Raw genomic sequence first — 16,323 nt, 5'->3', positions numbered from 1 at the left:
CATCTTGAACTAGATCAGATGGCTCAAAGTCCTGTCCAACCTGACCTTGAACATTTCCGATGATGAGCCATCCAAAGCTTCTCTGGGCAACCTGTTTCAGTGTCTCACCATACTCATAGTAAAAAAAAAATTCTTCCTTATGTCCAATTGAAACCTGTTGTCTTTTATTTTAAAACCATTGCCCTTTGTTCTGTCACTACAGATCCTGCCAAAAAGTCTTTCTCTGTCTTCCTCATAAGCCCCCATTATATATTGAATAGCCATGGTAATGTCTCCCCAGAGCTTTCTCTTCTCCAGGCTAAACAACCCCATGCACTCAGGCTTTCCTTATAGGAGAGGTGTTACAGCCCTCTGATGATTTTTATGGCCCTCTCCTGGACATGCTCTAGCATTAGCAACATTTTTGACTCTACAAAGACTTAATTTCTGTCAGGATAGAATATGAAGTTTTCTAAATCCTTATGTCTCCTAAAATATGTTGCTTTTGTGCATTCCTGTTTACAACCAGGCAGAAAGCCAGGTTGTGTTGCCATGAGGACTGGGATTGCAGGTGGATTATGGGATGTAATAAAATGTGAAGAAAAGGCAAAGTTCCTGTGCAAAGTGTGGGCAGAGGGAGTGACACTTCCACCTGTGCCTACAACAACTCCTGTTCCCAGGTGTCCAGAAGGCTGGGACTCAAACAATCGTATTAGCTTCTGTTTCAAAGTAAGTATATTGCTTATTTCTGCACTAAGGTAGTTTCATGCAATAAAAATTGGTATACATATATCTAATTGCTTCCTAAGCTTATTTACGGATTATATGTAAGACTCTTTTTCCCTTCTAATGAAATTCGCATGGTTTTGTTTATTAAGTTAAAACCTGATCTTCGGGTTTGATCTTCTGGTATTAATTTCCCGTCCTTTGAAGACTGAATTTCCCATTTTTTTTTAAGATTGAATTTCCCATTCTTTTAAGAGTCAAAGTGCCTTTCTCTTCACTGTAGTCTTGCAGCAGATACTTGTGTCAGCAATGCTAATGTGTCAGTTTGCTAACTTGGCTTAAAGATGCTTATACTAAATGAGTGTTTCACAGAGGCGAATGCTTATAAACCCTATATTCAGTTTCTCTAATCCCCACAGAACAAGTTAACTGTAAATGAATTGCTTTTGGGTAGCTGATGTTTCTTGATCTTGTGATCTGTATGGTCTAGTTTGTCTGATTCCAAAATGCTCTCTTTAGGCTTTTTCAAGACCAGAACAAAAGAAAACATGGCTTGAATCTCAAGAGTTTTGTCGAGCTGTAGGAGGAGATCTGGCCTCCATTAATGGTAAAGAAGAACAGTATGTGATATGGCGTTCTATTGCGTAAGTACTTGCAGTCCTTTCACTTTAATTAGCCTTTTGATGTTTCTGAAATATTTAGCTTTAGATGTGTTTTCTTCAGTATAAGCCAGTCTGGATACATTATCTGCATCTGTATAAACACAGCAAAAAACCCAGATATGGTAAAATAGCAAGAGTTGTATGCCCAGCAACAATCATCCCAGAAGCTAATGCTAAAATGAGACTGCCAAGATACCTAGTTGAGGCAACATTTATCATCTGATGTAAAATTACCTACTGTGCATTTGGGCATACTATAATATTACTATAGATACCAGTTTTCTCATAGCAAGTGTACAAACAGGTGTGATATAATTCTGGTCAATATGTTGATTGTCTGTCACTTTTATGAACTCATCAGAAAGCAAAAAGAGCAACTTCAGATTCACTTTTTCCTACACAGGGAATATAAATAAGGTTAGTAAGTCCCTGAACTGTAAAAAGCAGGTGTGAGATTTCTGAATGATATCAAATACTTTGAAAAGGTAACACTTGGAATATGATCTAAATAGAGTGGGCTCAATGAACCTCTACATCCCTGTCTAACTAGGAAGCAAGACTGAAATATGGCAGCCTTGCATAATGCTACAGCCATACTAGAATCCCATATAGGCTCCATACTTATAGTAAGGAAGAAGTCTCAGATGCTGCATTATCACAAAGTGACTCAGTAATTTCAGATAAATCAGTAAAATGTGTCTGCTTGCAAACAAGAATTAGTTTAAGGTGCAATTTTCTTAATGTGATTCAACTGCAGCAAGTAACTGTGTTTGGAAACTGTAAGTGCCATTAGAGAGAAAATGGATAGTGATAAATGGAGCCACAGTAGCTAGTGAACTATTATACAACAGTGTTACGCCACATTATTTTCAGGAGTTGGATTAGATTGGGACATTTTCTTGGTCAGTATTTCAATCTGTTTGAATTAACATATACTGATAACAGCCAGAAGTGGTTACATTTTAATTAATTTCTACCCTGGTTCTTATTGTTTCTAACAGCTTTAGGAATTATTACAGTTACTGTTGTAAATGATAGATTATTAAAAATATTGCAATGCCTTTCTTAATTCAGGGTTTATATTTAAACTTCTAACAAATGGGACATTTATCATTACTTTTTGGGGATTATTTTTAGGAACAATGGCTATTACCACCAGCATTTCTGGATGGGTTTATATTACTTGAATCCTGATGATGGCTTTGTTTGGAGTGATGGATCTCCAGTGAGTGATTTAATTTTCCATAGCTGTTATTTTGCATTCCCTGTGCTTCTCAGATGTGTGTGGTATATGTGTTCCTGTGTAGTTTTATGCTTAATCATAATCCTCCCCTGCATCATGCTGTCTTTAGGAAAGTTTATGAACAACAACTTCTTGTCTTGATTTTTTTTTCTTGCTAAAACATACTAATTTTTAATAAGAAAATGTGAATTGAATTGACAAAAAATTAAATCCATGTAGACCAAAAGGATGTTCTTGTAAATACAAGGGGTTTTTTTGGACTGAAGTACTCTATCTATAGTATTTCTCTTCTTTGTTAATTGGATCTTTATCTGAAATGGCCTACCTTCCATAGAGCTGAAGGCAGTTGTTTTATGCCAGTGTGATTTGACTATACTTTAAACTAAGATACAAAACTGTAGAAGCAAAGGAGGTTTTGGAGATGTGGGTGTATTTCATGAAAGGCTGGTCAAAATATATTGATGGAAGTTTATCGTACAGAAAACTGAAATTGGAATTTATACAGAAAAATTAGAATAGCAGTAATATTTTTTCTGAGAAAAATGCTAACATTTATGTTGTGTCTTAATAATGTCCTACTCTGAATCATATAGAATATTTATTTAATTTAATATCAACATGTAGCATACCCCATCATTGTTAAGCTGCAGTCCAGTTGTAATCTGAGAAAAATTTTGAAATGTCAGCATTTGCCTGGGGAGAGTCTTGTTTCTTCTTATCTAAGTTTTTAAACTGACAGTGGGAACAACCTGAAGGTCTGTGGTTTGATGCTGTATCCTCTCTCTGTCCATTATTTTCTTTCTATATAACAGAATCTTCACAAAACCTTTTCTGTCATAGGTGAGGTATGAAAACTGGGGCTTCGGAGAGCCCAATAATTATCAAGGAATTGAACTTTGTGCAGAGATCAGTGGTGATTCCAGCATGCTATGGAATGACAGGCACTGTGATTACCTATATGGATGGATTTGCCAGATAAGAAAAGGTATGGATATATGTGATTTTTTCCTTGACTATAAGAAATAAAAAATCTGAGAACCTGTTTATCAGAATGTTTTCCTGTGGAAAGTGAAATATGAAAGTGGAATAAAGATTTCTATGTCTTCAGTGCATTTAAAGATACACAGCCTTTGGTGTCCTGCTGGGACTTCTCACTGATCCTTCTCTATGATTTCAGAAGAGGAAATGTGATATTTGAAAGATAGAAAATACTACTTTGAATATTCACATTCACTTTTGACATTTCATTTTCCAGCAAATCCTATTATGGATTTTTTTTTTTCCTTTTCTGCATTGAGTTTCAAATTATTAGAAAATAGTTTGCAAATCAGTTCACATACCTGAATTTTTTTGTGTGGAAACTCCCTCCTTCACTTGGTTCAGGTGCTGTCAGCTGTTGTCAGCCAATCGTATCTGTAGCTGCAAGATGGTTTCAAGATAATTTGCTTTAATCAGGCTTATATTCACATGTTGTTTTCTTGCTAAATTCTCTTGAGATCTGAGTTTGGATGCTTTTCTGAAGACATCAATACAAAATTTATAATTTAGGGAAATCTTGGGTTCCACAAGCAGTGCATCTACCTAAGTTTGAGTAATTTATAAAGTGCTCATTTAAGCATTTTGACACATTCTTACATTGGGAGGGGAGCAAAATAAAGATGGTGCATTAGGTAATTGACAATGAAGTACCACGTCTGCTTTACACTGGTAAGAGAATTTCTTAGAGAATATCTCATTAAATGCCAGTAGCTGTGAGATAATATTTTAGCACAAAATAAATTGGTAAACCTATAAGGAGAGATCTCCTGTATTAGAAATTATTTTCCTGAGATGCTAATGACGCCATCCAGGACGCCATCTTCATGGTGCCATAGCAAAAACAAACAGGGGAATCCTTTAGCCTGAAGTCTTCTTTTCAGAAATGACCAGTTAATTTCTTGGGATCTTTTCCAGTGAGATTTTACCTAGAAAAATATTTAAGATCCAGACAGAAGTTCTTCTCAGACGGAGAAAGATAAAAAGAACTTGACTATGTGGTAGCTATGGCACCATGGAAGAAGCCTGCATTCCTGCTGCCTGTGGTTTAAGCCAGAATTCATGTAGAAATGACCTGGAGAAAGGAAGGACAGGGAGATACAGGACTGTCTTAATAGAGTTAGTGCTTTGGGATATAAATTTTTCTGCATCCAGTGAATGCAAAAATTAATTATTTGAGATAAATTTCAAGGTATTTTATGATACACATATGGAACAGGGAACATAATTATACAGGGAACAAAAACATATATTTAAAATCAAATAGTGTACCAACGTAGGACTTTTAGGCTTGTTAGTTTCTTCTACTATTTGATGTTAAATCTGTTGCTAACCATAACATTCAATGTCAATTGAAAAACATGCCTATCAATCAGAGTAAATTTTTTCTCTTACAGCAGAAAGTTTACAATTGTAATAAATATCTTGTTCTTCCAGGAGCAAGTGTAAAGCCTGAACCAACAGAATCTCCTGCACCCAGTAAGTGTTACTGCTATTACTTTTTATGCATGTGTATGTTTAAAAGCAGTTCTTATAATTTTGCTAATAAGAGTGTCAGTATCTCAGGAACAGCATATTTGGATTACAATGTATTTTACAGAATACAAGACTACAGAGGATGGATGGATTATACATGAAGACAAACTATATTATTTCAGCACGGAGACTGTTCCCATGGAAAAAGGTCGGGAGTTCTGCAAAAGGAATTTTGGAGACCTTGCTGTCATTGAGAGTGAAAGTGAAAGAAAGTTCCTCTGGCGATATGTAAGAAAAATCATTAATACTATGGAATAAATCATCCAAAACAAGTGAGCATGGGCACAAATCCTTTTCACCCTGGTGTTTTCCCTACAAGATGTATTGATAGTGAAATTGCAGTAGCATTAAGCCAGATTAAAATGAAGAACACACTCAAGTCTTTTTTCAGATTGTTTCTTAGCTGAGGTGAGAACAGGGTTGGTTTAGTATTTTGTATAGAAATAAGCACAGTAAGCATTAAACATCATTATCTGCTTTTCCTATTCAGTATGGCAGTTACACCATTTTATATCTTTCTGCAATTTGTAGTGTGCTAAGGTAAATCTTAATGCTTACTTTCAATTGATCCATGGCTTCATTTTAGCAAGAGGTATTGTGATTGTGAGCTATGATACTGTAGGTGGGATGAGTTAACTGAAAATAAAGTTTATCAACATATGAACTCAAGATACTTTCAGTAGTGGATCAAAACATATAGTAGCTTATATGTAATACTCAGAATATTGGCTTTTGATCTTGTCAGTGTATTTGGGATGTAGTTTACCTAGCAGCCTCTTTTTGGTTCTTATGTGTGCTCCTTTGCCTCATTCTTCTGGTGGGGAGAATATAATTACGCAGGAAAACCAACCTGAGGCATGGATTATGCCGTAAGAGCTTTGAAATAATATTTCCTAGGTGGCTGGGGTTGGTTGCCTGTTTATATTGTATAGAAGCCAACTTCTTTTTATCAGGAATGTGCTTAAAAGGTGCATTTGAACTACATAGAACTTTTCCTGAGCTGGCTGGAGAATGGTGGTGACATGACAGGAGGGCCTATAACAGTTTATCTCCAAATTGTAGGAATGCTTGTCACTTGTAAGAAACTTGTCAATGATACCCACTGCAGACACTGTGTAAGAGGTGCTAAGTTCAGTGACTTTCAAGTAAGACTGAGAAGTGTTGGTATAGTGACCACACCTTTTGGCCAGCAGTGAAGTTTGACTGTGGACTGTCAACTGTGAGCTGCTTTAACTTAAATATTGTAGTTAGAGGATACAGCGGTTCATATCTTCTGTCTGTTACACATATATTACTCATTATTGACATAATAGTTAACATTTCTTAACTTAATATTTAATATTAACGTAGCAGTTACATGATAATTATATTAACATCATGATTTAACATAATACTAGGATAATAATATTTAATATTAACATTATATTTAATAATTATCATAATATGAGACCCCACTTGGAGTACTGTGTATAGTTTTGGTGTCCTGAGCATAAGAAGGACATGGAACTGTTGGAGCAAGTTCAGAGGAGGGCCATGAGGATGATAAGGGGGCTTGAGCACCTCCCATACAATGACAGGCTAAGAAAACTGGGGCTGTTCAGCCTGGAGAACAGAAGCTGCATGGAGATCTCATAGCAGCCTTCCAGTATCTGGTGGGTGTCTACAGGGTTGCCAGAGAAGGACTTTTCATTAGGGACTGTAGTGATATGACAAGGGGTAATGGGTTTAAACCGGGAAAGTTCAGGTTAGGTATAAGGAAGAAGTTTTTTACTGTTAGGGTGGTGAGGCACTGGAACAGCTTGCCCAAAGAAGTGGTAAATACTCCATCCCTGGCAGTGTTCAAGGCCAGGTGGGACAGTCTTGGGTGACATGATCTAGTGGGAGGTGTCCCTGCCCATGGCAGGAGGGTTGGAACTAGATGATCTTAAGGTCCTTTCCAACCCAAACCATTCTATGATTCTGTGATTCTATTCCTATGATAAAAAGAGGAAATTTATACAATTATAATCTTTACATTCTAGATCTTGAAAAATGGCAAAGAGGATGCATATTTCATTGGTTTGCAACTCAGTGTTGACCAACGGACAAGGTAGGCCAACTAGAACCATTAAGCTTGCATTGTGCTTTAAAATAAAGAAATCTACTGAGTGGAGCAAAAATAATGGAAGTCCTTGAAAAATTACACTGCAGATCATGTATTTTTAATATTCATTCATGAATTCTAGCTTCCTTTATTCTGTTATTTATATTAAAGAGATGCCCCTACTCAAAATTGTAGGTAAAAGTGTTCTTATTCCCCATCTTTAACTGTTGGCAAGAGACTGTAATAAATGCAGAATAAACACAACTTCAACATACACACACGTATGTCTTTGTGCAGAGAGTAAGTTTAGTGCAATTAAGAAGGAGGCAAACTGGCCAAAAAATCTTATGCACCTTAAACTATGGACTGCTATATTAAATGTATTGCAAAATTACTTTGTGTAACATGGAAGCAATTCTAGTTGTATGTTAAAGAAGTTTTTTGTTGGATTGTTTTTCTTAAGCTGGATGGATGGCACTCCAGTGAATTATTTGGCATGGGCACCACATGAACCTAACTTTGCAAATAATGATGAAAACTGTGTAGTTATGTATAAGAATTTAGGTGAGTTTTGTATGTTTGTTCCTGAATTTCATTATTTGCGTGTTTGTGTCAGAATATTTTTCTTTCTTATGAGAGGCACCTCTTTTCCCCCATCTTTTTGCTCTTTTGTAAAATGTTACAGTAGACCACAGTGTTATTTTCAGGACCTAATATTTTTGTGCTCCTATGTTTATCTTAAGCCTAGCATGGGGAAGCTCTGATGGAGGTTTGTGGTTGTGTTGCTATATAACTGCTTTATATTTTTTTCTTAAAATTGGCCTAATGTTCCACTGTAACAGTGGTATTTCTAGTAACTGGTTCTATGGTGCTTTTAACATTTCGTAATTACGGTGTGTATAAAGTGACATATTTAACTGAAATAGAATAATAATAATCTGAGGGACTGAGGATTTGGCAGTTTGTGTAAGAATGAGTGAAACTGATTCCTGTTTAACCAGTTCTGGATGTGATGTCATACAGTTCCCCATTTATCTTACATTCAGGATTTTGGAATGATATAAACTGCGGTTATCCAAATCCCTACATATGTGAAAGGCACAACAGCTCCGTTAATTCAACTGTTCCTCCAACAACATTTTCAGCTCCAAGAGGATGTCATCCAGCTTGGCTTTCTTTTCATAACAAGGTACCATACCAAATACAGTGCATGTTGGGTGCTTGGCAAAGCATTAAACACAAAACAAGTCAACTATTTAATAATATTTTTTCTTATTAGAATAAAATATGATTTTTTTTTTGTGGGAGCTGGTTTGCTTGCCCATCCACTGTTTTGCAGGAAAGGTGGTTTTTTTATGCTTCTAATTGAGCATATTCAGTTGCAGCAGACAAGTCATACTCTAATTATCTCTTCAAAAGTTTTGATATGCATTTTTTAAAGAGTTTAGACAGAGTTCCTGAAGCACTGGTGCTTTGCTCTTCATGTTTTTTAACCAATCATAATTCTTTTGCTGTACTGAATATATTTTGTCTTCATTAACTTTACTAATATGATATGCTTTGTAGAGTCAAATAAACAGGCAGACTATCAGTCATGCACAACTTACTACTGTTAGCTGGCTGTCTATAAAAGGTCAGGTTTTGCTTATTTTCTAGGTATTTCAGATCAAATGTAGTGTGTGTCTTTTTAGGCAAAATGCTTTCTTGAGACATTTAATTTTGTACAAAACAAGGACCAGTACAAGAAAGTGTTGTGTCAATGGCTCAGTGTCCAGCTGGAGACCAGTAACGAGTGGTGTCCCTCAGGGATTGGTGTTGGGACTGGTCTTGTTCAACATCTTTGTCGCTGACATGAACAGTGGGATTGGGTGTGCCCTCAGCAAGTTTGCTGATGACAGCAAGCTGTGTGGTTTGGTTGATACGCTGGAGGGAAGGAATGCCATCCAGAGGGACCTTGACATGCTTGTGAGGTGGGCTGATGCCAGCCTTAAGACGTTTAACCATGCCAAGTGCAAGGTCCTACACCTGGGTCAGAGCAATCCCAGGCACAGCTACAGGTTGGGCAGAGAACAGATTCAGAGCAGCCCCGTGGAGAAGGACTTGGGGGTGTTGGTCGATGAGAAAATGAACACGAGCCAGCAGTGTGCACTTGCAGCCCAGAAAGCCAGCTGTATCCTGGACTGCATCAAAAGGATCGTGACCAGCAGGTCGAAGGAGGTGATCCTGCCCCCCTACTCACTTGAAGTATTGTGTGCAGTTCTGGTGTCCTCAACATCAAAAGGACATGGAAGTGTTGGAAAGGGTCCAGAGGAGGGCCACGAGGATGATCAGGGGACTGGAGCACCTCCTGTATGAAGACAGACTGAGAAAGTTGGGGCTCTTCAGCCTGGAGAAGAGAAGGCTGCGTGGAGACCTCATAGTAGCCTTCGAGTATCTGAAGGGGGCCTATAGGGATGCTGGAGAGGGACTCTTCATCAGGGACTGTGGTGACAGGACAAGGGGTAATGGGTTCAATCTTAGACAGGGGAAGTTTAGATTGGATATAAGGAAGAAATTCTTTCTTGTTAGGGTGTTGAGAAACTGGAATAGGTTGCCCAGGGAAGTTGTGAATGCCCCATCCCTGGCAGCATTAAAGGCCAGGTTGGATGAAGCCTTGAGTGTCATGATTTAGTGTGAGGTGTCCCTGCCCATGGCAGGGGGGTTGGAACTTAAGGATCTTAAGGTCCTTTCCAACCCTAACTATTCTATGATTCTATGATCCTATGAAAAATCTTGTTTTAAGCTGAATGTGTTTTTTTTCAGACAAATGTATTATTTTACTGCCTTTTCTCTCTCCTGCTTTGCTGAAGACAGTGGTTTTCAATCTGTGAGGGATATTGGAGGAAAGATAATACATAGAGAATTTCTTCATGTTTTAGTGTTATAAAATATTTGGATCTACGGAAGATGAACGTGTCACTTGGCATGCCGCACGAACAGCTTGCATGAATTTAGGAGGAAACCTGGCCACTATCCCTAATGAACAAGTGCAAGGTACTGTGTGTAATTTTGTAGCAACTAGATGGGATATTTCATTTTTACGGGGTGGCCGTTGTATTCATGTGAATATGGACAGGGTTTGAATAATGATTGTGCATCTGATTTTCCTTCCAAAATGTCAAATTTTTAGGAATTTACAATGAAGTTTTCACCTGAATCTTACCAAATTTTAATGTTGTCTTAGATATACATATACATGTATGTTGTCCTGGCAGCCAAAGTAGTTCTTTTTCTGCTTACATATGATGCCAGCCAGACCCAGCAAGTTTCATTCCAAGTGATGCAGTTTCACTGGGTGGCATTAACTTGCTGCATAGCTTTTCTGTTAACTCAAGCAGAGCACTAGGGTCAGAACTGGCTGTCTTTGGGCAGCTTAGGGCAGAGGTTTGACTGTGCGTACATCTACCCACAGCTCACCACTTAGATGTACCTTTCTTTTCATTAGATGTGCTTATTTTAGTGAACCTAAGAGCTGCATGCATGGCTATGTGGGATGAGCAGAGGGAAATTACCTCATGCATGAATAAACAAATGCATGAATGGCACAAATTCAAATTAAAAAATGGGGAAGATTTTGATGGAAGTTGATAACACCCTCATTTTAGAAATATATACTACAGTGTTGAGAAACCAGGGTTGCACAACACATACTGTTTGTGAACTCAAAAGAGCATACTGAAAAATCAGCCATTGTAAAATAAATCTGTGTTGTAGTTTGAGCAATTAAGTAGTTTAAATTTAGACTGCTGACATGAACTTATGTTTACCACATGTGAAGAAATGAAGAATCAAACTTTCACTTTTGAAACATAGTTAAATTCTCATGCAGCATCATTTCTGCAGCACAGATTTCAGGTGTTTGGTTCATGCACAGGGGTTGAATTCCAGCTAAAAGAGAAATGGGTAATAAAGCTATTAGCACAAAACTATTGTTACTGCAGGCAATGTAGGTATAAAGGCTTGAGTTCCTGCTACAGTCTCTGGCTTAACAGCAATGCTAAAATTTGGCAAAGAAATCCACAGGTTTCCTGAAGTGTAAGTTGCATTCATTTTAAAAGACTAAAGAAGGTGAACGATTGATGAAGTATCCAGAAATTAATCTTTTTGTAGGAAAAAGTAATCTCATAAGAATGATTGTAGCACTTGGCAAAAGCCATGGTGTGTTCATTTCATCATAGTGGTTGATGTATTGTGGATTAGTGGGTTATGAATGCCAGCTGACCTAGACTGCTCTATTTGTGGGATAGCCATGCTAGCTAAGGAACATAAGCACCTTCCTGAACCGTGCAAAGCTGTGGTAATTGATTTGCTTGTGCTGAAGAGCTCTGTTGAGACTCATTTTAAGCCGTTTGTGCCTTCTGCTCCTTGCTAAGACAGTGCAGGCCATTGACAGGTGTTGCAGGGAGAGAGGAAACACTCTTGCAGTTCTGTAACAGCACTGTTTGTGCACAGGCACAAGTGGTAGCTGCTTAGTGGTGTTGTCTGATGCCATTGTGGGGTAACCACTCCGATGGGATTATCAAAAATGTATGTGATCTATGTGGCTGTGTATTTCTAAGTCACAGTGTCGCACAGTATCACAGTATGCTAGAGATTGGAAGGGACCTCAAAAGATCATCTAGTCCAATCCCCCTGACAGAGCAGGAACACCTAGATAATGTTAAACAGGAATGTGTCCAGGCGGGTTTTGAATGTCTCCAGGGAAGGAGACTCCACAACCTCCCTGGGCAGCCTGTTCCAGTGTTCCGTCACCCGCACTGAGAAGAAGTTTCTTCTCAAGTTTAAGTGGAACCTCTTGTGTTCCAGCTTGTACCCATTACCCCTTGTCCTATCATTGTTTGCCACTGAGTAGAGCCTGGCTCCATCCTCATGACACTCCCCCTTTATATATTTATAGACACTAATAAGGTCACCCCTCAGTCTCCTCTTCTGCAAACTATAGAGACCCAGCTCCCTCAGTCTTTCCTCATAAGGGAGATGCTCCACTCCCTTAATCATCTTTGTTGCCCTGCGCTGGACTCTCTCCAGCAGCTCCCTGTCCATCTTGAACTGAGGGGCCCAGAACTGGTCACAGTATTCCAGATGGGGTCTCACCAGGGCAGAGTAGAGGGGAAGGAGGACCTCTCTCGACCTACTAACCACCCCCCCTTCTAATACACCCCAGGATGCCATTGGCCTTCTTAGCCACAAGGGCACAGTGTTGGCTCATGGTCATCCTGTCGTCCACTAGGACCCCCAGGTCCCTCTCCCCTACACTGCTCTCTAACAGGTCGTTTCCCAACCTATACTGGAACCTGGGGTTGTTCCTGCCCAGATGCAGGACTCTACACTTTCCCTTGTTGAATTTCATCAAGTTATTCCCTGCCCAACTCTCCAGCCTGTCCAGGTCTCGCTGGATGGCAGCACAGCCTTCTGGCGTGTCAGCCACTCCTCCCAGCTTAGTGTCATCAGCAGACTTGCTGATAGTACACTCAATTCCCTCATCTAAATCGTTGATGAATATATTAAACAATACCGGTCCCAGTACTGACCCTTGAGGCACTCCACTAGTTACAGGCCTCCAACTAGACTCCGCCCCATAGACTACAACTCTCTGGCTTCTCTCCTTCAGCCAGTTCACAGTCCACCTCACTACCTGATCATCCAGTCCACACTTCCTCAATTTAGCTGTGAGGATGCTGTGGGAGACTGTGTCAAATGCTTTGCTGAAGTCAAGGTAGACCACATCCACCGCTCTGCCATCATCCATCCACCGTGTTATTTCCTCATAAAAGGCTAAGAGATTGGTCAAACATGATTTCCCGCTGGTGAAGCCATGTTGACTGGCCCTCATAACCTTCTTATCCTTGATATGCCTTAAGATGGCACCAAGGATAAGGTGTTCCATCACTTTCCCAGGGATGGAGGTAAGGCTGACCGGCCTATAGTTACCTGGGTCCTCCTTCTTGCCCTTTTTGAAGACTGGAGTGACATTTGCTTTCCTCCAGTCCTCGGGCACCTCTCCCGTTTCCCAAGACTTGGTAAAGATGATGGAGAGTGGTCTAGCAATGACTTCCGCCAGTTCCCTCAGCACCCGCGGGTGCATCCCATCTGGACCCATGGATTTATGGATGTCCAGATTGCTCGACTGATCTCTAACCCATTCCTCATCGACTAAGGCAAACCGCTCCGTCAACCTGACTTCATCTAAGGTCTCAGGGGTACAGGGCTCTTCAGGACTGCCTGCAGCAGAGTAGACAGAGACAAAGAAGGCATTCAGTAACTCTGCCATCTGTGTATCTTCTGTCACCAGGGCACCCATCCCGTTCATCAGTGGGCCTACATTGCCTCTGGTGTTAGTTTTGTCTGCCATGTATTTGAAAAAGCTCTTTTTGCTGTCCTTGACCCTTCTCGCCAGGTTTAATTCTAAAGATGCCTTAGTCCTCCTAGCTGCCTTCCTACATCCTCTAGCAGCAGCCTTATATTCCTCCCAAGTGGCCAGCCCCTCCTTCCATGACCTGTAAACTCTCCTCTTCCACTTGAGCATACCCAGCAATTCCCTATTTAGCCACGCAGGTCTCTTGGCCCTCTTCCTTGACTTCCTACGTGTCGGGATGCTCCGATCTTGAGCACGGAAAAAGCAGTCCTTGAATGTCAACCAACTATCTTGGGCCCCTTTACCTTCAAGCAGCCTTGCCCACGGGATTTCCCCTAGCAATTGCTTGAAAAGGCCAAAATTTGCCCTGCTAAAGTCCAGGGTTGCAATTCTACTTGGTATTCTACTAGTCCTACCACACTCCTGAACTCCACCATCTTGTGGTCGCTGCAACCAAGGCAGCCCTCAACCCTTACTGCTTCAACCAGATCCTCCTTGTTAGTGAGGATGAGATCCAGCAGTGCTCCTCTCCTGGTTGGCTCATCCACCATTTGCAGGAGGAATTTATCATCCATACACTGGAGGAACCTCCTGGACTGCGGCTGGGTTGCCAAGTGGTCCTTCCAGCAAACATCAGGGAAGTTAAAATCCCCCACGACGACCACAGCCTGTGACTGTGAGGCTGCTCTCAGCTGCCTGTAGAAGGCCTTGTCAACTTCCTCACCCTGATCTGGCGGTTTGCAACAGGCACCCACAACAGTATCGCCCCTGCCAGCCTGCCCCTTAATTCTCACCCAGACTCTCAACTTGCTCATCCTCTGTCCCTGGACAGAACTCAGTGCATTGTAGCTGCTCTCACACATAAAGAGCAACCCCACCACCCTGCCTGGCTGGCCTGTCTTTCCTGAAAAGGACATAGCCCTCCATGACTATCTTCCAGTCATGTGAGCTGTCCCACCACGTCTCTGTAATTGCCACCAGATCATAGTCTCCTGACTTAACACAGGTTTCCAACTCCTCCTGCTTATTTCCCATGCTGCGCGCATTGGTGTACAGACATTCCAGGGAGCGAGCTGAGCACACCGATTTCACCCTAGGATTATAGGAGGCCTCCCAGTCTTCATCAGTTCTGGAGTGCTGCCCCACTGGGGCAAGCCCAGCTACAACCCCATCCCCCTTCAAATCTAGTTTAAAGCTCTCCAAATGAGCCCTGCTAATTCGTGCCCCAGCATCCTTTTGCGTCTGTGAGACAAACCTTTCCCACTTGTCATTGTCCAGACTGGTGCCCTACAAAAACAGCTGTTATCAAAGAGTCCAGAGCCCTGCCTGTAGCACCAGTCTCAAAGCCAATCGTTTATGGACTGAATTTTCCCATTCCTTCCCACATCATCAGTGGAAGATGGAAGGAGTGAGGAGAAGATCACTTGAGCCCCAGACTCTTTCACCATCTGCCCCAAGGCCCTGTAGTCTTTCTTCATCCCCCTCAGACTGCGGGAAGCAGCTTCCTCCTCACCTGTCTGGAAGACCAGCAGCGGGTAGTAGTCTGTCGGGTGCACCAGGTTGGGGAGCACTAGTTGTGACACTAGAATTCAAAACTGTCCTGAGACAATACTAAAAGCATTTCTATCATGCTTTTGGGACTCAACCCAGTACTGGATTAGATACTTAGCTGAAGTATTTTGCCCAAAGCCACAGTTATACATCTGCTTCCCAGTTCATTAAAATCAAAAGATACCCCCTTTTCACCTTGCCTGCTTTTGTTCTCAACAATGGAGTGTTCTGTGTTTCAGAAAAAAATAATATCACCAAGCTTGGTGAGGTCAGACATTTCAGTTGTCCTTCACTAAAAGTATTTCTCTTTTACTTTGCCTTTTTTTTTAAATCTAGCTTTCCTCACATTCCATATGAAAGATTTTGTTACTGATACATGGATTGGATTAAATGATATAAATCATGAAATGAGGTTCCTCTGGACAGATGGAACAGGAGTTTACTTTACAAACTGGGCCAAAGGCTTCCCATCAGGACATATGGATTTATACTCATATGATGGCCAGGTAAATAGAAGTCACAAATTTTTCACTGAAATTTTATTTTAGATTGCATTTACACATTTGCTAGGATTTGGGACATGTTACTGCTTCACTTCTTACTTTCATACTTTTATACATGTCATATATAAATCTAAATAGAGTGAATGGTTTTGAGCCCTTTGGCAGTCGCTGTATTAACTGGTGACAGGATCTGTGGAGTGCTCATAAGAAGATTGGTTTCAGATTTCAGTTCTGTGTGCCTGTGAAAGCTACACTGCTTCTGTGTTCACCCTGCATTCCCTCAGAGGCTGTGGCAAAGAGGACAGTAGGATTCTTGCCTCATTGTGTTTGTCCCGAAAGCACATTGAATGAGCACATCCACCTAGTCCTCTGACCATGCCTGTGCCTGAATTTAGCAGGTTTCTCAATTGTTTGTAGCTTGCAATGTACACTGAAAACATTCCCCTCTGTGTCTTACACTGAAGGAAATTCTGTCAGTCACAGCTGCAGAATGGACATGAAAAGAGAGCCATTCAGTTTTTACAGGAAAAAAAAAAAGGAAAATCACTTCCCCTGTTTCTCTGTCATACAAACCAATCTGCTAGGTCATAGAGTTTTGCAGAGCTCTGATC

General features: G+C 40.6%; 1 protein-coding gene across 4 annotated transcripts in view; it reads left to right on the top strand.

The window, feature by feature from the left end:
* Positions 1-16,323, top strand: part of LOC133276939 (macrophage mannose receptor 1-like) — a 60,485-nt gene that overhangs the window by 30,777 nt on the left and 13,385 nt on the right. For all 4 annotated transcript variants that reach the window (XM_061468313.1, XM_061468312.1, XM_061468315.1 and 1 more), the window contains 11 exons: positions 509-708; positions 1,225-1,349; positions 2,505-2,592; positions 3,451-3,595; positions 5,083-5,124; positions 5,246-5,409; positions 7,203-7,270; positions 7,728-7,828; positions 8,311-8,453; positions 10,183-10,297; positions 15,546-15,715. In XM_061468313.1, the coding sequence (XP_061324297.1) occupies positions 509-708; positions 1,225-1,349; positions 2,505-2,592; positions 3,451-3,595; positions 5,083-5,124; positions 5,246-5,409; positions 7,203-7,270; positions 7,728-7,828; positions 8,311-8,453; positions 10,183-10,297; positions 15,546-15,715 (1,361 nt within the window). The remainder of the gene's footprint in view (positions 1-508; positions 709-1,224; positions 1,350-2,504; positions 2,593-3,450; positions 3,596-5,082; positions 5,125-5,245; positions 5,410-7,202; positions 7,271-7,727; positions 7,829-8,310; positions 8,454-10,182; positions 10,298-15,545; positions 15,716-16,323) is intronic.

This window comes from Pezoporus flaviventris, unplaced genomic scaffold (assembly GCF_033815535.1).
Source record: "Pezoporus flaviventris isolate CSIRO_AGI_PZ_B2104156 unplaced genomic scaffold, CSIRO_AGI_Pfla_v1 ptg000047l, whole genome shotgun sequence".
In the NCBI taxonomy this organism is placed as follows: domain Eukaryota; kingdom Metazoa; phylum Chordata; class Aves; order Psittaciformes; family Psittacidae; genus Pezoporus; species Pezoporus flaviventris.
This window is presented reverse-complemented; position numbering and strand designations above follow the sequence as displayed.